Consider the following 26,777-nt stretch of genomic DNA (forward strand, 5'->3'; position numbering starts at 1 on the left):
CTTCCCTCCTCGGCGGCAACATTGCATGAGAGAACTGGTTTTGAGACAACTGGTTATGCCAAAGATGGGACCTGTGCCAATTCAATGGCGGGGGTGGGTGGTGATGGTGTTGGAGTCGTCCGTCCTATCGCTCCTAATAAGAGTAATGGGTAGATTTGTTTTTACACAGGCCACCTCCTTTTCCATTTTAATTATGGTAATGTTGACTTCTTTAGTATCTCATGAATTTGTCATGCTACCAAAGGAAGTCGTTACCAACCTCGTATTCTAGGAAATTTTGTTCTATTTGCATCAATGGAAAAACACATATGATATTCATCATCTTTTCTTCTAACCCATTTAGTTATATCCTTTATCTGAGTTGAATGCCCTGCATGACCATTTTTAGGAGTATCTGCGGATATGATATGCTTTTGTCAATATAGGTGAGGATCATTAATTGAGCATCATCCCTTGTCAAGAAAAGGAAAATATAAATAGCCTACAAATCAAGAGTATTTGAGGCATGACATATCAATTACTTGGATATTCTAGGTTTGTAATGGATCCTGTTATCATAGAATAACAGAAAGCCAAACAATTACACGCCCTAACTAAAGCTTCCTTATTCTTATAGGGAAGTTCCAACTGACTCCATTAGTGCATTGTTCTCCACATATTGCTACACCATTCGTTAGAAAGCTTCCTTCCCATTATTGAAGCAGAAATAGTCTTCAAAATTTTTCAGCGAAGCTTGGATTTCTCTAAAATAGCTAGTTTAACGCTGGGGATGAACCCCAATCTTTAACCCATTCAGAACCAGCATAGACTGGCCACTAATCCACACTTTGAATGGGCCAATGTTTGTCTAGGTGTTTGATCCAGCTTGAAACCTCTTTAATTTCAGCAGCAACAGCATCAGAGTTACCGGTTGAACTTGCACCGGCAAAAATTACTACACTGGAAGAGTCAGGGAACACTACAATTACCATCTTCTCCAATCTCTCCAGAGCCATGGTTAGTTAATTAACTATGTGTCAGAATTTAATTTTATAGAGGGTTGTTACGAAAATCCCTACAAACGTCATACTTGCCTTTACACTTTTTTTCCCTCTTTTTGCGCGCTTCTTTTTCAACTTGTTCTCTCCACTTGCCTCCTGCAATTTAAGGTATATTCCAAGGCTTCTATGATGATGGACTGAATTGACTTCCCTCATGCTACAATAGTTGCCTTGAAAAATTCTCGATAACTCTTGACTCTTGAGTTCCACTCTTTCCATATTTGCCCAAAACAAATCTGTAATGAATTTTCAACAAGCTTTTCAATCTCATAGTACCCATCCATCTACACTCCCAATTCTAAAATTCTCAATGCTATTGAAGCTAGATATATCCATAAAGATGTTGAATATGCCCATGAAAAATCACATGGACTAGCTCCTGGAAGCTCATCTACCATTGTGAACCTTTGTCCTCCAAATGTTCACCCCAAATAATTTTGTTTTAGAGTTCCCTCAGACTGAAGAAACCGCTACAGCCACTTAATTCTACATATAGGGGATTTACCTTTATTAATTCTTTGTCTAGGGGTTTCCTTGATAAAATCAATAAGAAAGCTTAGTTTTCTTGCTTGATCTTCCAGTGTGATAGATAAAACAACCATGACATGAAAATAGCCAGGCTTTGAGAGTTCATGTAAACTATGAATAAGGGCTGTGGATTCTCAAACTTGAATTCACAATATTTACAAGCAGTCATTGGTCTTATGCTCCTTATCTAAAGTTTGTTTCTGGTAAGGGTTACCGACAATCTCATCAGTCACAAGCCATAAGAATGTCAAGCCAAGGTCTTAGGGGAAGAAAATGGGGTACCAATTAGTTGGAAGGCGTAAAGGCTGGAAGGAGTAATACGATTTGATTGGAAACTTACTACATGAATCAAAACGCAAGTAACTTTGTCCTTTCTTATAGTTGGATCCATATACACTCCTTGAAGTTAAGTTTGCAATTCCTAAAATTCTTCAGAACCTCTTAAGTACATCTTTTCTGAGTTCCGGAGGCCACACCAGACATATCCTAGAAGACATGCCGACATGGTAGTTCGAAATGAGGGCCCGAGCCTTGAGGTGATTGGGTTAATGCTCTTCATAAAAGGGATCCCTATACTATATGTCACAAGGCAAAAGAGAGTAATGGAGACATTGGCAGAATGGTATATCATTCATTCTGGAAATAATTTTAACTTTTTTTTTTAACTTTTGTTTCCAAATTTCCATAAAGAAGAGCCTTAGGGACTTCACCCCCAATTGCGAGCCTCTACATCCTTCAAATATTTTGTTGAAGCAATGCTCTTCAGAAAAGGGATCCCTATACTATATGTCAATAATGGAGCGATTACCAGAATGGTATCGGTCATTCTGGAAAGAATTTAAACTCTTGTTTCCTAAATCTCTATAAAGAAGGGCCTTAGTAAGTTCACCCACAATTGTGAGCCTCAACATCCTTCAAATATTTCGTACAAGTAATTCTGGTCTGGAGATCTCCCAGACTGAAGAAATTGCTACCACCATTTGGCAATAAAAGCTGAGTTTTGGCTCTTAATATTTTTCACACCCAATCCCTTTCACTGCATCAGTTCACTCACTAGAGACGACTTAACCAAATGAATTTTCCGAAAAGGTGGGGCATTTTTCCACAAAGCCTCTTTGTTATCTCTTCATCCAATGTACGATTGACAAATGATTCCTTATCATTAATGGGTAAAGACTAAAGAGTTGAATATTAGCGAAGGTAGCCTTGAATAATGTCATCTTTCTCAGAAAGTCAAGATACTCCACGACTCTATCTGCCTGCCATTGGGTCTCACTTGTGCTCCGGGAAGGAACTCTCCTTTAGAGAATGTCCATTATAATTGGTAGTGAATGGGCAGACTCACGCCTTGCTAGAACCCCCATTTTTAAGTTAATGGTACATACAGTGTATTTAGTATTTACCTTTATTAATACTTTCACTAGTGGATTCCTCGATAAATGCAATAAGACGGCCGAAATTTAATGCCTTTCTAGAATCGTACTGAAATTTCATGCTTCAATTCCAGAAAGGATACTAGGCTTGGTAGCTATTATAAAGAGTACCTTATTGACTCAGTAATTAAAGTCAAGAGAAAAGGAGATATATGTTCACCTTGTCTAAAACCTCTATTTGTTACAAGAAAAACAACATTAACTTCCATTGATTAAGACATAAAAGTGTAGTGATGGATAAGAACATCCAATTTCTCTATTACAAGCCAAACCCTATCTTTTGCAGGTCCACATAAGCAAAGGCCATATTTTAAAAAATAAAAGTAATTGTCCTATTTCATTGTCCAACCAAGCCCTGTTTGTCTCGGATATCATCATTGCGGGATTATCAATGCAGAGAGCCACACACTTCAGCAAATAACGAGTTCATTATTGGATCCCAATAATATACCGTAGGGTATGGTATTCTTTATTTTCCTTTAACAAACTGGCTAATTCGTCTTATATTTTTGGACTTAGGTTTTAATCTTTCAGATCGCTTATTTGAGGTGTTCTGAATATTTTGACCTGTCTTGGTAGCTAGTTTCATTTTTCAGTATTATCACACTTCCTATATGCTTTTTGTTTTGCTAATATTGAGTTCTAATATGATTTTCTTTTCAACAAGAAAGTTGACCAATGGCTTTATGTTGTTGAGATGTTATTTGTTTTTTGTCGGCAGTGCATAGTTGAGGAGGTTCAGGGGCCAGCCCAAGCTCGCACCCGTAAAGGTCGTTTTATATCGGGGTAATCAAAGTGTAATGATCTATTATTTATGTGTTGCTTTTTATGTGTGTTTTTGTTTGACTTTATCCACATATGTCTATATCATGCGTTTATTACCTAAGGTCTTCTTTGTTTTGTGTTGTTAGAGCAATTGTTGTATATCCTATCCTTGAGTAGGCAGAAAAATCTTCAATTGGTTGCTTCGAAGAAAGAGAAATTTCTTTTTTTTTTCTTATGACATGATGCATCCTGCACAAAATAAACAGATGGGGAAATTGCTTTGCATAATAGAATTCCACTAAGAATGTTTATTTCATTCTTTACTCATACTTTAGTCTCCTTTTTAATCTAATTTCTTCTTACTTTAGAAAAATTAAATCGACAACATTCTACCACCAAAATTTTCGCTAGGGAAGTACTTTACATACTTTACTAGTGAATTTGAACTGATTTGTGGCTGAAAATAAAATAATATGGAGCTTACCCCACTGAATCTTGGATTAGTTTGAAAGTTTTAAAATTAAACCCTTGATAGACCTCACGTGCATGGTAAACAAGGATAGTCTGAAAAGTGAAATATGTGTCATTAGTTCCTTCAGGGCTATTTATACTAGTACTAATTGAATCCTATTGGTTCATTTACAATTAGAAGGATTTAGATTTGGTGCCGTTGATGAGGTTAGATCTTTTGCTACTAGCACTGAATTCTGTTGGAGCATTCACAATATCAAGCCTTCATGTTTGGTACCCTACATTAAGATCTATCTATAACTATAATATTTCACATAATTGGAATATGTATTGTCCATAACCTTGTAAATGCCTGTATAGGTTTCTGTTTCCTCTTTTGCTTCTTCTAACAGTTAAAATGTCTGTGGTTTATGTGATGCTCTTATCTAGTTTTATGGTTAGTGTTTCAGGCATGCACATCCTGGCTGTCCGTATGTATTTGGACTTGTTGGGCTCAATGATGACATTGATTTTCCCGAACCAATGCCTGTAGTAGGTACCCAAGTTACCTTTGCCTTTTTTTTTTTTTTTTGAAAAGATACCTTTGCCTTTTTATATCAAATAAATTTTTTATTGGTATTAGCTTTTCATCTTGTGAGTGTTTTTTCCTGGTGGTTTTGTTGATTACTGGATGTTACATTACGGAGAATATCAGGTCAAATTAAACACGATTTTGATGGGTTTTTTTTCCCCAAATGAATGTGGGTGGTTGTATTTACATATGACATTGTTTATGTTGATATTTGTTCCATTCTTTTCGGCATAAATTGTTGAGCCTCACGTTTTTCCCATTAGCTGGTGGTGCATGAGGGGTGTGATTTCAACACTATTCGTTTTGCTCACACAAGTCTAGGACGTTTTTCTCACAAAATTCTAGTAGAACTATCATGAGCTTGCATATGTTTTTTGGAATTGTTCACGTTTCATGAACTTTTTGATCTTCCGATTGAGAGATGCCCTTTACACTTTGTTAAATAATCAACCCAATCCAATGCTATCATGCCTATGTCTATTTTTGTTATCAAAAAATGGGATAATCACTTCTGCCTTTTTTTAATAAATGAGAGGGCAATTTTTTAGTACTGCTGATCTGTGATTATAGTTTGTTTTTATCTTTGGGTGCTCGTTAATGGGTTCCTTTTGGCAATTTTACTTTAGTTGGCCATGTCATCATGTTAATGCTATGGTTCATTCAGAAGATATGAACAGCCAATGTTATTGAGTCCATTTGGTCTGTGTTTTCCTGTATGCTATTTTGCCATGGTTGTAAATTTCCCCGAAACGACGAAATGTTTCTTTTCCATCCCAACTGGGGGGACAAAATCTCAATGAATTCCTTCCACGTCATTATTTCTCTCCAAATTCCATAAATTTCGATCGAAATGGTTGGAACGGCAAAAAAATGGAAAGATGTTATGATTTGCTTTTCATTTCATTTCATTAATGTACAGATTGATATTTGGTAGGCAACATCATTGATGACCTGCACAACAATGTAACCGTATCTTATGCATGTGATGTCAGATCGGTATGGGACCGTTGCATGCCATTAGGTGTTTGATGTGGTCAAACCATTATGGATGATGGCTTTCTTGCCTATGTGATGGTTTCTAAGTATGCATTGTGCTTATTCTAGCATTTCTCAAAGTTTCATATTAAAATTTCATCATTTGCATATGTTTCCATACCTCTCCATGATTTTACAAAATTTCCAACAAAATTTCTACCGAAACCGAAATGTTTCCGTTTCCGTGCCGACCGAAACTGAAACCGAAATTTAAAACCTTAATTTTTTCTACACTATTTGAAGCAAATGCAGTTTGAAAACCGCAATGTATTGACCTTAGTATTTGAGCCGTGTTGTTTTGAAGGAACTACTTTTTGGTACTCGTTTTGTTTTTTCTTCCCCTATATGAAATATATGATTGTGGCCAATGCTTTTATCCTTGCTTGTTTAATGGTTACTTATGTTACAAATATCTTCTCTTTGATCACAATTCCGCTCTGGGTTTTCTAGGCATTTCTCACTCTGCAAAAGGGTATTGTATGATTTCCATCTTTGAGACAATGAAAACATATTCCGAGGAGGATGGCTTGACTGAAGAAGCTGTAGTTACCAAGCTCCGTACTTCCCGTTACCATCATTTGTTTCTACATACATCTTTGAGACACAATTCTTCAGGTTTGGATGCTCTTCATTTTAATTTTTCAGACATTACGTTTATGAAATGACAGCTGTAGTAAACTTCCTGGAAAAAGTGCTGCTCTGCCCTCTCTTAAAAGCAGTATATAGTTGGGTTACATTAACTATTTCCTTTGCTTTCTTTTCAAATATGGGAATTGACAAATTTTCTTAACGGTGACAATAATATGTTATAGCTTCAGTCTGTTTCTTTAGGGTGTTTAACTTGATTTCAGTACTGGACTACTCGGTAATTAACTTAATTTCTGAATTCCGAGCAATATCAAGAACCTGGTTTTGTGCAGCTCTTACTTGTGGTGGGAAAAACTGGACATTGATGCACATAAAGCAAGGCAGGCTTCAGTCAAAATTCCAGTTCTGTTTTGGCCCTCAGTGGTTATTGCTCTTGTTATCTTTTGAAGAACAAAAAGCTTCATTTAATAGAAGATCTCAGACTTTACCCATGCAATAATTGCAGAATATAAGAGGACTAGCATTCTTGGCCCATGCTATGCTTGGGGGTAAAATAATGGCCCCCACCCTATCAAAACTTGAGGTGTAAAATGGTGGGCCCCACCCCGTCAAACATGTAGGAAAATGGAGGGCCCTACCCGATGCATGAGTTTGAGTTGTGTTGGTGGGATCCATGCTACAAAAAGATGGTGTACAATGGTGGACCCCACCCTACACATGGATTTGGGTGGAGATGTTGGGCCCACTCATGGGTGTAAAATGGTGGGCGCACCATATGCATGGGTTTGGGTACAGATGATGGGCCTTACCGTATCAATACATGAGGTGTAAAATGGTGGTTCCCACGCATGCTATACATGGGTGTAAAATGACGGGCCTTACCTTATCAAAACATGTGTTGTAAAATGATGGGCCCCACCCATGCTATGCCTGAGGTGTAAAAAAAATTTTCATAGAAAATTCTAGTAAAAATCTTTTACAATAAAACTTTTTCACAGAAAGAAAATGAATGACAATGGAAAGAAACATGCTTAGTATATATTATAAATAGATTTCAAAGACAGTTTTGATTTACAGGTTTCCTAAGTTGGTTATTGCTACAGTTAAACTTGGTTAGCATGTGAGTTGTGCACATTACAAGTAATCTTCTCCAGCATAAGTTTATACGAATCCAAACCTTTCCGCAACAGAGACCAGAAAATTTTCATAAAGAATGAAATATTCCTTTATTCAAACCTCCAAATGCCTATACTAGATTATTTCATGATCCATTCATATTCATAAATAGAGTTCATCTTACATGACAAAATATAAAAATTAAGCTTCATTGGAAGGGACTGATCGTTCCTTTTTCCCATTTATAGAATTTTAAATAGCCTAGATGATTAAGAGAGAGAGATTTGCATTTCTAGGGTTTTAAATAGCCTAGGTGCTTGATAGAGAGATTTACAAAACAGCCTAAATTTTCATTTATTTTATTTGCATTTGGTATTAAAGATAGGGATTGTTCTTCATGGCAACCTCAACGTTCTAGTCATAATTGGTATAGATAGATAAATGGCTTCAAAAGTTGCAATTGGATTTACCTACGATGAGATATATAGCATAAAATGGATCTCATTCTCGATGTCTTGTTTCCAGACAAGCAATAATACCGGATGTCGCCTAAAGAAGATGAAGAATGGCGGAGGCAAGTAGAAGATTTGATTGACAAGGAGTATATTGGTGAAAGCATCAATTTGTGTGATACTGATTCCCTTTAGTGCAATTTAGTACCGGAATAAGTCTCATCCATAGTTTCAAACTCCTCCCTGTCATCTTGTATACCTTGGCAAAGTTCTTGCATGGTCTGCGTTTTGCGCTATAAATTCAATCAAAACTCCTTTGACTCTCCCAAGTTATGACCAATTCAACCATGTACTCGGCCGCTTCAACTGTATCTGTACTGAGGTTCAAAAGAGCATGGTCTCAGTTCTTGGCTGAAAGGTATTAGTTTGATTGCCCTCGACACAAAATCCATAGGAACATTACAAATCCTATCGCAAAAAATATTGATACTGAAACAATGCAAATCCAATTGCAAAAAAGAATTAATACTTTTTCGGTTGACATTCATAACATTACCATTCTGATAGTTTTTCACTTCGTCTCGAAGTTGCATGATGTCAGATTTGGGTTGCTAGGAAAAGTTATCTTCGTAATGCTTCCATAGATCCCTTACAGATGTGATGTCTAGAACCTAGGCTGGAACTTTTGGAGACATTGTAGATTTCAGCCACGCAATCATGTGATGAGCTTCCATATGCCTATGCTTCATGCACTAGATTTTTTCTCCCAATGATTAGTTTTCCTCTCATATAAAAGTCTCCATCTCCTATCTTCACATATTCACCATGTTTATTCGAGCGTCCTTCGAGATGATCTAGATTTAGAATGCCCTGAGCATGTGCAATTTGGCCTTTAAAAAGAAGATAATTGTCACTGGTAAGCATGATTGTGAGGGAGGATGATGAAAGGAGTTGCCATAGGGGCTGAAGAAAGAAAGGAGGGAAAAGTGGCCATTAGAGTATATGAACAAATTTGATGATGAAAAGAAGAGAAATATCATGAGACAAAATGGATATGAGAAGAAAGTGGTTAAAAAGATTTGCCTTACGAATGTAATTGGGACGGGAGAAGAGTTAGGGTTTGAAAGTTGGTAGAAGTTAATTTAAGAGATTTAAATGGATAAGAAGCTAGGTCTTTTATTATTATTTTTGAATTATCAGGTTTTTTATTATTTATTGTGGGTTTTGGCCATTTTTTATGAAGAGGATGCTAAAATGTGCCTTTTCTTTAGCTTGGGTGCTAAAATGCACATGACTGATTTGGGATCTTTCTTTGTGTTTTAAAGGCTGCTCACTTGAGATAAATGGTAATTGGACTCTTAAGTGAGGTGCATGTTGGCAAGAGGGAAAAATTAGATGAAAAGAAGAGAATAAGCCGTATAAAATTTTCTCCGGTTGGAGATAGAGGCTTGAAGTAGTAAAAAATGTGACTTCGAGTGAAAGAAAGTTGAGAAATTAGGATTTCAAAGGTGGGATGAAGAATGAGTATGATTTTGATGATGAACAAGGAAGAAACATGCTGATTGCGAAGATGGGAAAATATGGAATCTAGAAGAGATTAACAAGCTGAAAAAGGAATGAAATATTTCTTTACGTTGATAAATCTTGGCGTTTAGCTTCCCCTTCGACTGACTTCTCAAAAAAAAAAAAAAAAGTTTCCCCTTTGACTTATCTCCCTTGCTGAAAAAGTTTGGGAGATTGATGTACCTCTGATGGTCTCTGCTCGACTACATTCCTGAATTAACTTTTGATGGTGGATATTCTTTGGAGCTGACATCGCTTGATTGTTAATCATTGTGCCTTATGTGGGCTGGATGGAGAATTGGTGAAAAGTTTTCTGTCGTTTTAACTTAGCTGGATAGTCTGGATCTTTGCTTGCCATATTAGAGAGTTGTTTGAGCAATGGTCCTTAGTCCTTTGGCTAGTCAAGGGTCGAATTCTTTGTAGCCTTGCGTTGGCAGCAGCTATTGGGATTCATTGGAAGGAACACAATAACAGTGTTTGAGGCTTTTTTGAAAAAAAAAGGTGCAGTCTATACAACATCAAATTCATCTCACTATTTTTTGGGTAGGTTAGCTGGGATTGAACCTCCAACCTCTATGTTGAAGAACAAAGTCTTGGCCATTGAGTTGGAGGCTAAATCCCAAATTCTTCTTACTATTGTGTAGTGGGTGATGACCGTTCAGGAGTTCCGTGGCTACTTTGAATCTTTGCTTCATAGATAAGGTCGAGGGTCCCTTGGTTTTTGGCATGTTTGGCATTTGTCCAATCCCGAGGCTGATGCTCTTGCTCGGTTTGAAGTCGTCAGGAAGGAGTTAGAGATTATTTACTTCCACCTTGATCGTGGGGATGTGTGTGTGTGTGGTTTTTTTTTTTTTTGGTCCTTTATTCCTGTTCTTGGTTCTGCTTGTGTGGACCATCTCGGTCTCCTTGCTTTACTTAATGTAAATTTCCTTTAAAATAAAAATAAAAATAGGGATGTAATATGGATGAAATGTGAAGTAAGAGTAGAGAGGGGACAAAACATAAAGGAGAAAATGTGTTTTGATCAGTTTATCTGTGTATTACAATGTCTTATAGACGATACTTCCCCTCACATATGTTGTTCAGCATAAGCTTATCTAACGTATAAAGTTGTTTTAGTATCTAACTATGATTTGTGGACACGGACACGAGTGTTGCATGTCGACACGGACACGGAGTGTCGGACACGACGAACTCCCAAGACTTAGAAACGGGGACATGCCTAAAATAGAAAGTACATATAATCATTATTTGTGAACACGGATTCGTTTGCCGAGTTTTGACACAGATATGAGGTATCTAACATGGCAACCCCTAAAAATCTAGAAATAGTGTCACACTCATACACGTACATACATATAAAGTTACTGACACTTCTAGCAGTACACTTAAAAGTGTCTAAAGAAGTGTCGACACGGGTGTCGTGTCGGACACAACACGATACATGTGTCGGCAATAAATTCAAAGTGTCGGCCAAATCATAGGTATCTAATAATGACACACATTGTGGCACTATTGTCTAATTTATCTGTAAAGATCACGATTTTGAACAAGAAAATACACAAAACATGTAGTGCAGCAAGATGCAAACGAGTCAGGTTGTGGACTGTAAATGGGTGTTGCTCCTAAGAACCCGAGAAGGCATTTTTTTTTTTTTGGAGTTAGTAGTCAATCATAATAGATCTATACCAATATTTTTTTTAGCTAAAATCTGTTTTTCCATGGAACATGACTTAAAGTGGATGCCAATTCTTTTTCCTTTTGTGACTTTATTTTATTTGGGCGTGTTGAGGGCAGGATTTCAGCTCATTGATTCATTGTCCTTTGACATAGCCCTCTAGATCTTTGAAGTAATACCACCATTATCATCAATTGTTTAAGCTTCGAATTGATTTCTATCCATTTTTGTCAGGATTTCTGTTGTGGTCGACCCCTAAATATTTCTCATTACTTATTAAGTAATTTAAAATTTCACAAAATCTCATTTAATGGGACAAACCATGGTACACTGTTAACCATCTAGTAACGTCAAACCATTCTTTGAATGACAAGTTACAGCTGCAAATCTTATTGTAACTACCTAAAGCATTTGCCACCATTACAAAATAGGGGTCTATTTACTATCTTGTTGCGAGTGTATATTTGAATGTTTACTATGTTAGACACTTCCAACTGCAGGCACTTCTCGTTGGGGAGAATTTGGTGAAGGTGGACTTCTATGGGGGGAATGTTCTGGCAAGCACTTTGAATGGTTTGATGGCATTACTGTCACTGAGCTTTTGTTCAAGGTTTGCATCTTACAATGGGCTTAGCTATTTTGAATGATTCTTTTGTTATTGTTTGAGGTTGCTGTCCTCTATTTCATAACTGTTATACTATTGGTGTGAGGATTACTGCATTTCAGACTACTGTGTAGCCTTTATGTGGGTTATTGTGGGCGACTTTGGAGCGGTCCTGTGGGCTGCTACAAAGCCTTTCTGTGGGCTGTTACCCTATGCGTGGGCTGTTGCAGAGCCTTTATGCGGTCTATTGCAAAGCCTTATTTGTGAGCAATGGTTGCTAAGCTATTATTGTGGCTGCTAAGCGATTATGTAGATGTTCTGCCATTTTTTGTATGGTTATTATGCCATTTGTGTGGTTACTATGCCATTTATGCGAGTCGATGTGCATTCCCATTCCCTCGTTCGATGTGTGAGCTGCTTCTGTATTGTATTTTAGTAGATGGAAGCATTGGTGTGGATCCCTCCTCACGTTCTTGAAGTTTTGGATGAGGAAGTGGTTGTGTCAAACAATTGATGTATTTTTTTTTTCAAAGATAAAATGATCAATTGACATTACACTAAGTATTTGTTTCAAGTTGGTCATGCTGTTATCCGTGCTCCAGCTTGAGGGGGAGTGTTAGAGAGTTAAATAAGTGCATGCTCCATTGTATTTATGTTTTGGTAAAGCTCTTTAAGATTTTGCTTTCTTTTGATAGGGCCCATCATTAGGATCACTGTAATGGCATGTGATGTAATTTCTTTTAAGTGGCTTATATAAAAGAATGATAGGATGGGGTGTGAGGACGCCAATTTTCACTATAACCTGTGCTTGCTATTTTCTCCTTCTCTCTCATAGTCTCTCCTCCTTTCTACTTACGAACTTTAGTGTGGGCATCCATCGCCAACTTTAACACACACCATCCATCTACCTTGTAAAATTGGAGTTTATAGTTATGATATATTAATAAAGAATGGTGTTGTTGGGTCTTTCATCCCCTTTTCCCATTAATATAATGATGTCTGTAACACATGAATACAAAAAATGTAGATATTATCGTTAACTATGAACTCTGAAAACTATAGCCTTAATTGGGTCATCCATAGTGTACATTTTTTTTATTAAGTTCTTTTCAAGCATCATAAGAACACTAGGCAAATATAAGTAAAAAGTAAAATAGAAAGTGAAGCTTGGAGAAAGAAGTGGGTCATCCATAATGTTTCTCCTCAAAACATAAAGTTCATATAGAATAGCTGTGGGCTTGCACGCGCGCACACAAAGACAACCTTTAAAAGGGAGGCTTCAATAAAAAAAACATATTTCATAGAGCAACTAAAACGGAGAATTTATATTCCAAGAGTGGTTTTTTTGATACTCTTGCTTGGCCCGCCAAAGTCAACATGTGGGGCCATGGTCCGATCCTCATGGATGTACACTTTGTTTGGCCTTGCAAATTACGACCAACCACGAGACCTGGTGATCAATTGGTGGAGGACAAACACCGACCAAAATTTACCAAGCAAACACCGACGGCGATTGAACTCGTGAGGGTCCCTTAGACAGCTCTTTTTGTTGAATGATACGTCTCTAGAAACATTTTTTGTAGCCCCTTTGTATATTACAACTCAATTGTTGAGTTATTTGATATACTGTCATCAATTTTGTAGTTAGGTTGAAATTAGCATTGCTAAAGTATTTGTATTCTTTTATAGGTAAGGGATCTCTATGGGCTTGATCCAGAAGCAACATTTCGAAATGTCACTGTTTCTTCAGAGAAAAGACCTCGTCCTTTATATCTTGGAACAGCTACACAAATTGGTTAGACACATTATACTTCTTGAAAATTTTCCAACTGATAGTTTTTTTGTTTATTTAGTTCTTTCATCACTAGCGATAATTGAAAAATACATTTTTTCGTCACGTAGGAGCCATACCTACTGAGGGGATACCTAGCTTGTTGAAGGTGTCGCTTCCATCAAATTGTGTTGGCCTTCCTGTAGTGTAAGTGGAACACTTCATTCTGTCCATTCCCTACATTGTAGAAAAAATATATGTATTTATGGCTTTAGTGTTGGTGAAATATCATCTTAGTTTATATGATAGTGATTTTTTCTTTTCTTTTTTGTTGCTTCTATTACCTGTTAACATAGGCACCTTAAATGGCCGTAATATGTGTTCTACATGAATCTCGACTCACTTGGATTATTGTTATCATGTGGAAATATGTATATTGACGTTGGTTCACTTGTTGCTATTCCGTAATTCGTGTCTAATTATATTTGGTAAACCCTAATTTTAAAGCCTCCTTATGCTATATTTAGTCAATCTTGAAATAATTTCAATGTTCAGCGTGTCAACGTTCAACATTTCAATTATATTTGAACTGCTTTTTGATTTTGGGCCACAACTTCCACGCTAAGAAGCATGGGTACTCTCTGAAGGCCCACGTACTCGTGTCGGGTGCGGGTGCTCTTGGGTACTCTTTGGGTGTGTACCGGGTACGCACCTAGGTTTGTGTACATATCAGGTGCGCACCCGATGCAAATTAAATTGAAAATTACAGATTTACAATAGAGGGGCTGTCCCAATTAACAAAAGGGGGGTTGAATATATCAAAATATCTATAATATATCTATATCCCGTAATTAAAAACCTAACAACTTAGAAGTAATATTAGATTTTGGTGAAATAGTATTAGATTTTGGTGATGTTATTGTTATTTGATTGTTCTCCAATTAAATTGTTTGAATCTTTAACAAAATATTTAATTTTTTATTTTTATAAATATATAATAAAATATAAAAATATATTATATTCAGCGTACCCCCAACGTACCCGTATCCTATTTTTTTTTTTAAAATCACGTATCCACGTACCCGCACCCCGTACCCAATGTTGTCAAAATCGTACGATTTGAATCGAATCGTACAGGTAACGATTCAGATCGCTTCAATGAATTGGTTTTGGGTTGAATCGTACGATTCGATCTTGAATCGTACGATTCATTATATCTATCGTTTTTGTTAGAAAAAGTGGGCCCAGGTCTTAAGTTAAAAACCCAATCGACTTTTACCTTTCTTCTTGACTCCTTCTCTTTAACACATATCTGTGAGACGACAAGACGGCAAGAAAAAAAAACCCAAATCGATTTAGGGTTTGCTGGTTTGGGATTGCAAGCTAGGGTTTGATGGTTTGGGAAGAGGAAGAAACCCTTGATGGCGTCCTTGCTCCTCGCTAGCACGAAAGAAAAGAGGAAGAAAATCTGTGCCGTGAGAAGAACAAAAAGAAACCCTCACTGTGCCTTGAGCCCGTGAGTGATTTTGCAGTTTTTTCCCTTTTTTTTCTTATTTCTTGTCTTCTCTCCTCTTCCAATATATATATCTGCTATTCTCTTGTCTTTGCATGTGGGAACAACCACCTCAAATGAATTAAAGAATAAAATAAACTCTGCCAAAAAATCAATCCGTGTGTCTATTCCCACATGCCAAAGCCAGCTGAGGTAGGGTTCTCCTCCAATATATATGTTTTTTTTCTTGCCTCTGATGAATTAAATGAATAAGATAAAATCTGCCATGTGTGGCTGTTTCCACATGTCAAGCACTTCATGTTATTTATTTTAATGGTTTTGAATGGAAAATTGATAATTACTCTTTTTATTTTTATTTATAATTTTTCCTTTTTTTTATTATTTTTTTCTGATATATATTTATAAATCTGAAAAATCTTACGATTTACGATTCGATTTACGATTTGATACGATTCGACCCCTCTTAGGATTTACGATACGATTCCGATTTTCAGAACATTGCCCGTACCGGTATCCGTGCTTCATTGCTTCTACCTTCATAGGCTCAAACAATATTGTATGCATTAGTTAATCATTCATAAATCAATGGTCTCCACTTTATGTAACTTTCTTTTATCCATGCTTTTCCTTCTTCTTGCAATCCTTATGTTCATTTTGTCCTAACAGGCTCCTACTTTTGATCTTGGGATATGCATGGGTTTTTTTCTTCGTTCTCACATCAAAGCCAAGTCAGTTGCCCTTCTGTATGGGACCCATGGTATATGTGATCTCGGGCGCTTGCCATAGTGGTTTTATCAGCTATATCTTGCATGGGTGTTTGAGCAAGTTGCGAATCTGTGGCCCCACCTCCCCACCTTTATATTTCTTCAGCCCTACTTGCGGTGCCCATAGTTGTCAAACTCTTACGAGTCGTACGAGTCAACTCTCGAGTCGAGTTGAGTCGAGTCGCTCATGCGACTCGCCTCTGATGATCACTCTTACGAGTCGTCTGGTGACTCTTACGAGTCGCTGTGAGTCGAGTCGAAAAACTAAGACTCTTACGAGTCAAGTCGAGTCGCTGGGCCTGGGCTTTCTTGTTTTGATGGTTGAAAACTTGGAACTTGGAACTTAGAAGTTAATTATTATTTTTTTGAATGGTAGGCAATTGCATTAAATGCGAAAAAAGACCGAGGAGGTTTATACAAATAAAGAGACAGAAAAAGAAAGACAAGAACAAGCCCCACTACATGGGTCAAGGAGGAATGGAGTTAAATAGCTCAACTCTCTCCCTAGAGACACCATCTCTAGGTAAACTGTCCACCACACCATTAGTTGATCGCCTACATTATGGAAAGAAATCGATGCATCCACCACCCTGTCTTGGATCTCATCGAAGAAAGGACAAATCTCCAGGGGAAGGAATGAGAGCCACTAAGCCACCTTATCACATTGAGCGAGTCTCCTTCTACCGCTACTTCTACCGCTACCTTATTCAAATCTTCATTCTCAAGATACCTTATTCCTCTTCGGCTTCATTAACATCTGCGACTCCAATGGGACCTGCAAAAGTCCATTTCATAGCTCCAAATCCGTCCCTCAAGACTCCCCCAATTCCAATAGGACCAGGATTCCCCAATGGGTTCGCCTGTTTCTTGTTTTTATTTTCAATTGGCAACTACAATTTATTAATTAAACACCAACATAAAAAATAGGGTAGGGCAAAGAGTATATCATAATGCATCATTGCCAAACAGTTTGTCAAAATTGGCAAGACTATCAACCTTTATTTTTTCCGTATGATATGCATTTCCAAAAAAAAATTACATTTCCTTGAATGGTCTCTCATTGTTTTTGAAGCCATTTTTCCTTTTCTTTTGTTATTACTAGAAAATATGGATTTTGGTGTTAAACATGTTACTATTATGCTATACTTGTAATAAATCACAGTCCAATACAACATAGGAAATTGATTATGTGGGCCTTTGTCAGAGTGATAGACCAGGTGGCAGAAATAATTTGACGTGTCACATAAACAGATCGGTTCTGAGATGTTCCACCGTATAAAAAGTTTAATGTATACTGTCAGATCATTCAATCCTTCTTGTTTGTTTCTTTTTGAAATCGTCACAGCTATGAAGGTGCTTCAAATGTCTTATTATTTTGGTATATGCTTATCTCTCAGGTATGTTAGAGATCTTCTTCTCAATCCTCCCAGTTATGCCATTGCATCAGCAATTCAAGGTCAGATGTTTCTAATTCTTAATACCGATTGAATTGAGAATTATGCTTTGCTATTATTAATATTGTTTGACAATGTGATGCAGATTTTAGGCTTAAATAAGAGGCATTTTTGCCCTTTAGATTTCTAGGCATTTATTTTCCATGCTATTTAGTTTTTAGGCTTTTATTTTCCATGTTATTTAGAATTAGGAAATTTAGTCTTTTAGGAATGCTTATTTTAGTAGGTTTCTATCTTTTAGGTTGTTATTTGTCTATTTATAGGCCCCTTTACAACTTATTTTGTAACTTTTGATGATTATTGATATTGAATAAAGATTCTTCTCCCTCTAATTCTGGTTTTCTTCTTCTCTTCTCTCCCTAAATTCGTCTCTTCTTCAGGTTATTTTCGTCTCTTCTTCCCTTATTCTTCTAATTCTACCCCATTTCATCTATTTCTCTCCCCTTTCCTCAATTTTTCTTCACCGTGCTAAATCAATTTGGTATCAAAGCCAAAAGGTCCAAGTCTCCGAAGATCAAGCAACGACTCACCCTTAAATTCAGGTTCGTTTATCACTTTTTTTTCCCATTAAAAATGAGCCCCAACCTATCTTTTTCCCTAACCTAGAACCCCTTTTCCACCACGTCCCTGCTGCCTAATCGCCACCCATATACCTAAGTCTGTACCCATAACTTTCAGCACCCAAAATTCTTCTATAATTAAATTAAAACAGTACTTTAACCCTCTCCTACCATCAGCGCAGCTATAACAAGAACTCTGTTACCGCCCATAACCTCAAGTTCTTTCCCCAGTTTTTGAGGCCTCTTCTCAATAAACTTGTAGTCCACCATAAACTCCCAGTACCCTACTATTTTAACCATCGCTTTCCTCTATTCTCCGTCACCCCAAACCAGCCCCTTGTTCCCATTATTTTATCCCTATCATAAACCCTAACCCATCATTGGGCCATCTCACCATCGCCCAGATTTTGTCGCCCCTTTCCTATCCTATTTCTGGTCGCCCAAATCTCTGGAAAAAAGTGAGGTTGTGCAATCCCTGAGTTTTAGCCCAAATTTGCAACGCGCAAATCGTAAGGTAGCAGACGACTCTCTGTTCCGAAAGGTTTCTATTATGTTCATGTTGCGTGTGAGAGAAGTATGGTTGGTGAAAAAAGTGGGCAAGTGACAGATAAGCACAAGTGGAGAAATAGAAGGTAAGGCTTATTTGTCTGTATATGTCATTCAAAAGGAACGTATGCTAAAGGAAAGCCTACCGTCACAAAGTAAGGTTCCTTTTGTGTAAGTTTGCTTGCACTATAAGTATTCACAAAAAGACAAAAAAAGGGATTTTACTTTCGTGAAAAGGTACTTGCCTGACTACTTTTGGTAACACCACAGTTAAAAGTAATTATTACTTTTGGTTAAGGAGGTTGGGTAACAGAGTACGACTCCTTTTTGCTCAAATATAAAGAAGCTTATATTAACACCCCCGATTCTTCCTTGCACACCCCCACTCATTATATAGAACTAATTATACACCCTCTTTTTTCCTTGGACCACCCACTTGCATAAGGTAGAGAGACTTCTATATTCCACCCCGTTTCTTCCTTTGGTCACCCCCCCGCATATTAGTACTACTAGATTTAACCCCCCTCTTTTTCCTTCAGGAACCCCCCCCCCCCCCCAACAAAAATCAGAAAAAAGGAAAAAAAAGTAGGAAAGAAAATTCCCTCTCTCTCTCTCTCTATACTTCTGAAATCCCACTAGGCATTTAAGCTCAAGATTAACTAGATACATGGGAATCAAGCATATTGTATCTAGAAGTATACATTCCATGGGATTTGACAATTTTAGCTCAAATATAAACTATACATCAAGTGAGATATCTAGGGAACATTTTCCAATAGATATAACAATTTAGTGCAATGTGTTAAAGTCTAATACAAATCAAGTTTTAAGCATATAGACTTTGGATTTTAAAAAAAGATAAACATTTAAGCACAAAATATGGATACATGGCATTCATGCAAGATAGACATTTTTGTATCCAAACAACCATTTTCATATGATATAAACATTGAAGCACATCCCTACATCTACTAAGTCATAAATAGATCAAGTAGGGAGTTTTGGAACCCAAACCATCTTGGGTCCATGCAAGTTTGTTCTATGAAATAGATCATCTTTTCTAATCCACACAAACTTGCAAGATTTCACAAACCTAAGTCTACACATAGATTTGTGATGACCTAATCTACCACAATAATCACATGAATCATAAGAATAGGTAGATGATGATCTAGATGAACAATTACAAGAATGCATAGGCACACAAACATGTTTAGCATTCATTTCTTGTAGGAATTTGTTTTCCAACTCAAGATTTTTATTTTTCAATCTCATTTCTTCAATTTTCATTTTCAAGTGATTTATTTCATGAGATGGGGATGTTTTTACTTCATCTTCTTTTTCCATCAAGATTTTGAGTACCTCCATTAATTCAAAATTTCTCTTTTCAAGAATATTGTTATCTTTAATCAACTTCTTTTCTTCATTTAGCAAATTTTGATAGTCATTTTCAAGGTTTTCAAATTCCTTAGAAATTGAGTTGAGAGAGTTTTTAAGTTTTTGATTCTTGGAGACTTCAAGATTTAAGGCGTTATTTAGTTTCTCACATCCATCAAGAAGTTCTTCAATTGTAAGAGGCTCATCCATATCAAAATCATTATTTTCTTCATTGTTGTTTTCTAATGCCATAAAACATTTAACATTAAAAATATTTTCAAGTGAGGTCCATATTTCTTTGGCATTTTTACAATTAGCTATTTTCTCAAACATATGAGAAGATAAGGCACAACATATGGCATTCATAGCTTCTGAGTTCAAGCAATATAATCTTTTATCATGTTCACTAATTCTCTTAGATTTGGAGTTCAAGACAAAACCATTTTCAATTACTTTCAATAATTCACTATCTAGACTCTTGAGATAAGACCTCATATGGATCGACCAAGATCCATAGTTGGTTCCATCAAAACAATGAAGTCTAGAAGCCATTAGGTTACCAATATAGATCTTTTCTCTTGAAGAAATTTGAAAGTTCAAAAATCTATATAAGAGCCTTTAGCTCTGATACCAAGTGAAATCCCACTAGGCAACCCAAGAGGGGGGGGGGTGAATTGGGTGTCTTTAAACAAATTTATCCTCTTTAAAAACTTTTGTAAGATTAGTTTCAAAATCTTAAATGAATATCCTCTCTTAGACCTTTTGTCAAACACTTGTTAGATGGTTTTTGAAAACCCTAGTTGATTATTCCCTTTTTAATCTTTCTATGAAAATACTTGGTGGTTGATTAAAGATTGTAAATCCCACAACAAGGTAAAGGAATTAGATGAATGGTTTCTTTTAGGCCTTTTATCAAACACTTGGTGGAAGGCTCATGCAAACTTAATTAACAAGATTAAATGGGCTAATTAGCAAGGTACTAGATAAGCAAGTTAATTACCATTGCTAACTATTCACTCAATTCTAAGTGTATAAATGCAAGCACAAATACGAGTGAGGGTGAGAGATAAATACCACACAAGAGACGCGAAGATTTATAGTGGTTCGGTCTTAACCCCAAGACCTACTCCACTCTTCTCAAGTTTTGTCTCCTTAAGGAATCCACTATCTTCCAAGGAACTTAAATACGGCGTTCTTTTCGCCTTGTACAATCCAAGCGTCCAAGCTCAAAGGGTCTTAAATACGGCGCCCTTTGTTGCCAAGTTTACAATGAAGAAGAAGATTGAAGCACACTCTTTAGCCTTTTGAAGGCTTGATACAATGTAAAGCTCACAAGAGTCTCTCAAAGATAATTACAAAGATAAGCCTAGCTCTAATCCCTTCAGATATTCCCAAATTGAGGCACGGGTGTTTTCCACTCTCTAATATGTTTACAACAAGTTTAGGAATGAGAGAGATTGGTTCACATGGTTAGAGAACCCATATATATAGAGAAAACCCAAAACTAGCCGTTACAAGGGCATTTCTGTAATTCTGGGCAACTTCCCAACGGATCTATTTCAGGGCATTTTTGACATTTTCCAGATTTCAGACTCGGTTTTGTAAAATTCATATCTCACTCGTTTCTCGTCGGATTTCGATGTTCTTATACTTGATTTGAACGGAAATGATGAGCGCTTTCTGTTAAAAATATTTTCAAAAATATTTAAAAATGTTTAGGATAAATTATGATAGGATTTATGACTTGATCTCAAAATTCAAGTGCCAAGTGTGCCAATTTGAATCTTTTGTAATTCTAAGCTATCATGGCACTAGGGCTTTGGTCCACGGGTCTTTTCCTTATATTCTAATATTGTTTGGGACCTTATTAATGATTTGATTATGCCTCAACAAGGGATACCGAAGTGGGATTAAATTATACAATCTAACACAAGACTCATTATTCACATCTTCAACTTTAAAGCTCATCTTCAAGTCTTGGTCTCTTGCATGGATCACTCCTTCAAGTTGTTGATCTCCAAGCTTTGGCCTTCATTGATCTTTCTTTGTTTGTTCAATGCTTTGAGATGACTAATGTTGAGCTTCTTCTTGGTTGATCCTCCAAGGTATGATTGATCTTTTGTATGCTCTAGCTCCTTTGACACGTGTTTGGTTCATCTTCAAGCATAGGCCATAAATGTTGTGTGCTAGCATGGATTAACCTGTGAATTTCCTGTCCATACCACAACACTCAAGCCAAACAATTAGTCCATAAAAGACTAATCAATTTGCGTTTGTTAATCATCAAAATAAGGTGATTGAATGAACCCATGGGGAACCCTTGGGCTAACAACTTCTCTCTCTATCCCATCTCATTTTCTCCCTCCTCACCCGAGCCATTTCTCCTCAAAATTGGCCCTCAACACAGTTTTAGAGCGCATCCTGCCTATTTTCATCAGCGGACAGCAGTCTTCAACACAGTTTCAGGAGCCATCTCAGCCGTTGATCGCGCCCATTCTTCCGACCATCAGCTTTTACTCATCCGATTTCAGATCTGCGACAGATGTTGTGCTTCTTTCGACATGCCAGACAGATCAGACAGTTGATTTCAATTTTCGACATTGATCCCTATGCCTCCCCCATTTATTCCATATTTTGATGGGTACGACGAAAGCTATTGGAATGGACGCACTCCCTTTAGCTATTATGAGGATGCATGTTTACAGTGGATTGATGCTCTAGACGCATGTCATGAGTACACTGGCTATGATCACCAAGCGACTATCTACTGGGCTAAAGAAACTGTGCGACGACAAGGCCGATGCTCATGGGACCACATGGAAACGTACCGTCGGAGAAGAAGCGAGCCTCCAATCTGTCATTGGAAGGATGTTCATGATTTTTTTATTACTCTTCATACGCTCCACTATCTACGGAGATTGAAGCGCGAAGAAGCCGCTCGACAAGAAGCAGCAACCCGTCGTGCACACGAAGCTAAAATTGAAGCTGAGAATTTAGAGCGTCGCATGCGTGAGTTAGATTTGCAGAGCCGCTCCATTACTTCATCCGTCTTACCCGTTGCTGATATTCTTACAGGTCCAGATGCTAGTATTGATGAGATCATTGATGTTGAGCCTTTGATTCCATCAGATTCAGACTCTGAGATGGACGATCCAGAGTTAGAGACTCAATTGATTACTGATATCGACATCGTTGCGCATGATGCTTCTGAGATTTCTGCCGCACCAATTGCCGATTATCTAGAGCGTGAGCTTCACTCTTCTGAGGCAGATATTGTGGCAGATCCACGTGAGGCAGATCCATTGCCTGAGTTCGAGCCGAGTGACCAGATCGTTGAGGCATTACCAGAGCATACACAGCACGAGCTGATCATTGAGGATGCCGATTCCATATCTTTACATGAGCACATTGATAGCATTGCTTCTCCAGTAGATGCCCCGATCGAGATGATTATGGAGGTCGAGCCTCCGATTTCAGTGCACAAGATGACCATCCTGATACTGATCATGGATTGATACTGCCCATGCTGTTTTGCGGATCCAGGAGGAGTACATTGCGATCTTCCCAGCTAGTTTACTTCTCCACCGCAGATTCTGTTCGCATGAGTCTACAGGGGCACTTTTTTCCCTCTTCTTCCGCCGACCTTGCAGATGCTCTCCCGATTGTCTCGAGCGTTAGACATCATAATTGCTTCCGCCAGATTACGCGTTCTACTACTTCAGTGGAGAATAAAGATTCTTCTCCCTCTAATTATGGTTTTCTTCTTCTCTTCTCTCCCCAAATTCGTGTATTCTTCTGGTTATTTTCGTCTCTTCTTCAGGTTATTTTCGTCTCTTCTTCCCATATTCTTCTAATGCTATTCCCTCTCATCTATTTCTGTCCCCTTTCCTCAATTTTTCTTCACGATGCTACATCACAATGTTTCTTTATTCACGGTTATTTCGTGTAAAACCAAGTGGAAACATTTTACCAACGGAATAGCATGTGCTATTTATTACATCTGATTTGATATAAGATTGTTTGATCTAAGTTGACCTGTTGAAGAAAAATGCCTCGACACTGGATATGATTCATGGTGTACAAGTAAATATTTTTTTTTTCCTTTGGATAAAAACATTCAAATTCCTTAATATATGTTTATTTTGCATCTTTCTTCCTCCTGCCATATTATTTACTTAGATTGTTATGCAAAAGTAAGTTTACCATCATAAATTGGTAGGCCTCTTCTATGGAAAACTAATTGTTTTCGTTTAGGATTGTGAATGAATCTTTGGTGGAGAATGTCGTTAATGCTGGGAAGTATCTTGTTGCTTCTGGAATGGTTGTTCCGCTTCCATATGTGGAAGTATGGTTTTGGATTGTTCCCCAGGACATTTGAAGTTTTTAACTTACCTATTGGTGGTGCTAGCAGCCAAAGCTAGATCATAGTTACTCAAAGCAATCCTTGGTTAATCTATTCTGTGTCTTTCTCCCACCTACTAAGGAACTGGGTATTGAATGTATCTGGTATCTAGTTGGAAAAAGTTTGAATTGGATTTGTGTTGTGTTTCAACCAGTGGTTCAAAACGCGGATGCGGGACGAAATGCAGTCAAAGAAATTCCTAGTTGACTGGCACGATGTGGTCGAATACTCGGTTTGCGCAACTAAGTACTCAGTTGACACGACCACAACAGAGGAGAGTCAAAAGAGTTTTTACTGACTCTGTTGGCAGAACGCAGAATGCGGCTGCAAAACGGGGAACACGGCCAAGGGAAAAGAGAGTTGACTCGGGGGAGTCGAAGATGACGCGGGGGAGTTTTAAAACTACTTTCAACCTTAGCTTTGATAAGTTTCAACCTTTTTTGTTTATAATGGGAATAGGCTCCAATCAATCTCGAAATTGGTTTAAAGCTAAATTTGATTACTAGATCTGTATTCTATCTACTAAATCTAAATTGTAACCAAATTTATTTTGCATAAATCTTAGAGTAGTCTGGGCTTTACAGCTAAACTTGATTATTAATTCTATATTCTATCTATTAAAAATAAACATAACCAAATTTCTTTTGCATAAATATATATATGGAGGTTGTGTTATCTATTTTATTTCTTGTAAATCTCTTAATTCTATGATTAATCAAAATACTTTTCAAAATAGCATAAAATTATAATGAATTATACTAATGAAACTCATTTTGTAACAGCTTCGTTAGCCTTCTGAGATTCTGCTCTTTTGTCTCTTTTTTTCTCTTCTCTGCATGCAGAAAACAGTGTGGAAAGGTTGGTCATAACCTGGACAACGATGAATATCAGAAGTGGCTCGCTTCTCCTCCGGTGTCGTGAGTGCAAGCCCTTCTGGTTCCTCTTCATCTTTGTAGGGCCCAAGCCCGTCTCGATTCCTTCTCTTCTAAGGTAATGGCGGCAAGAAACAAGACGTCGCACAAAGCTGCCGTGGCCCAAGTTGAGGGGCTTCTAAGACATGGGGATTGGGGATGCACGACATGCAGTTATCAGAACTTCAAATGGCGCAAGGCCTGTGGAAGGTGTCACGATGGAAGAAGCTGTAGGCCATCTGTTTCTTCTAAACCAAAATGGGAAGTTCTTAAACACCGCAACTCGGAGGAGGAAAAGGTTTGGCCAGATTCTGGGATGACCTCACTTAGTGTAAGAGATGGAATACCGGTGGTCTCGGTAACTGGAAAGGAAATTGATGAGAGGAAGCAGATCTTAAAGTCATGTCTAATTGGGAGACTAAAACAAACTGAGTGGAACGTAGAAGATCTATGAAACTGGGCTAAATGGTTCTGGGATATTCCAACTCTCCCCAAACCCTCCATCCTTGATTCCAACAAGGACCTTTTCATGTTTGAGAAGGAAAGTATGGCCATCAAAATATTGCAGCTGGGGGGAAAGCATGCGGTCATTAGTTGCTATCTCTTCGAGCATGGGATAAGGATTATCAACAAGGGTCTAAAGCAATTTGGGTCAAATTCCTAGGAATCCCACTCCATGCGTGGGCTCTTTCAACTGTGGAAGCCCTGGGGAAGATATTCGGTACAGTTCTTGAAACGGATATGAAAGGGCATTATACAGATTGTATGAGGTTTGTGTCGGCAAAAATCTTTGCACCGGAGTGGAATTAACAAGGCCATTCGTTGACCTGCAGGTCCACAATATCTTGTTCAAAATAGGTGTTGAGGTTTTTGATCCTCAGATAGTGGGTAGAGAGGAGGTTTGAGGGCCCATTAGGACCCCATGAGAAGATCCCCAAACCTCTTTCCATCCACCGGGAAGCCATCGACCAAATGTTTGCCAGCTGAAGGAACTTGAACAAATTACGGGCTGGAATGAACGAAGAAAGACACCGGAACTTGAGCCGGCACTTTTCGATGACTCGTCGGCCACCGGGAAGATGACCGTTGGCCCTGCTGCCACATGGCAGCCTCGTGTCATGAAACAGGGTGGCTCTGGTCCCAAGTATCAAAAGTGGGCCCAGAGATAGCTTTCAAATTTTAAATTTCAAAAGCCTCTGACAGGCTCATCCCAAGCGGTCACCAAACCGGATATCATTGCTAGAGCACGTAATGAATCAATGAAGATCGCAAAGGGGCGGAAAAAGACCCTCTTTGCCTCCTCTCGACAAGCTTGCAGGAAAAAATCGCCAAGGCTCTTCGAGTCTTAAAACAGGGATCGAAAAAATTAGGAGCTTTAGGACTGATCGCAAAAGGACAAAAACGACCGTGGAGTGTGGCAAAATAGGGGACTACTAGTCGTCAAACCCTTGGGAGGGACTCGCAAAGGAAGTTCCTAGGAGAAAGGATAATCAATTTAAGACAGTCATGAAGACCGACCAACCACACCATGGAAATTTAATAAAGTTGCTTCCAGCTTTGGGGAGGCGGGCCCCTGCTCGCTTGAGCTGCTGTCAGCGGGGAGTCCTAGTCTGAGAGGGCTGAGAAGCCTTTGGG

The 26,777-nt window shown here is 37.9% G+C and overlaps 1 protein-coding gene across 1 annotated transcript in view; it reads left to right on the plus strand.

Annotated features, from left to right (window-relative positions):
- MSH1 (MUTL protein homolog 1) overlaps window positions 1-26,777 on the plus strand; it is a 68,471-nt gene that overhangs the window by 15,139 nt on the left and 26,555 nt on the right. The window contains exons 7-13 of the mRNA XM_077371130.1: window positions 3,723-3,787; window positions 4,687-4,772; window positions 6,294-6,458; window positions 11,741-11,850; window positions 13,534-13,639; window positions 13,747-13,822; window positions 17,290-17,348. Of these exons, the coding sequence (XP_077227245.1) occupies window positions 3,723-3,787; window positions 4,687-4,772; window positions 6,294-6,458; window positions 11,741-11,850; window positions 13,534-13,639; window positions 13,747-13,822; window positions 17,290-17,348 (667 nt within the window). The remainder of the gene's footprint in view (window positions 1-3,722; window positions 3,788-4,686; window positions 4,773-6,293; window positions 6,459-11,740; window positions 11,851-13,533; window positions 13,640-13,746; window positions 13,823-17,289; window positions 17,349-26,777) is intronic.

Source organism: Tasmannia lanceolata, unplaced genomic scaffold (assembly GCF_043159265.1).
Source record: "Tasmannia lanceolata isolate RefF3 unplaced genomic scaffold, GAP_Taslan_0.1 ptg000037l, whole genome shotgun sequence".
NCBI lineage: Eukaryota > Viridiplantae > Streptophyta > Magnoliopsida > Canellales > Winteraceae > Tasmannia > Tasmannia lanceolata.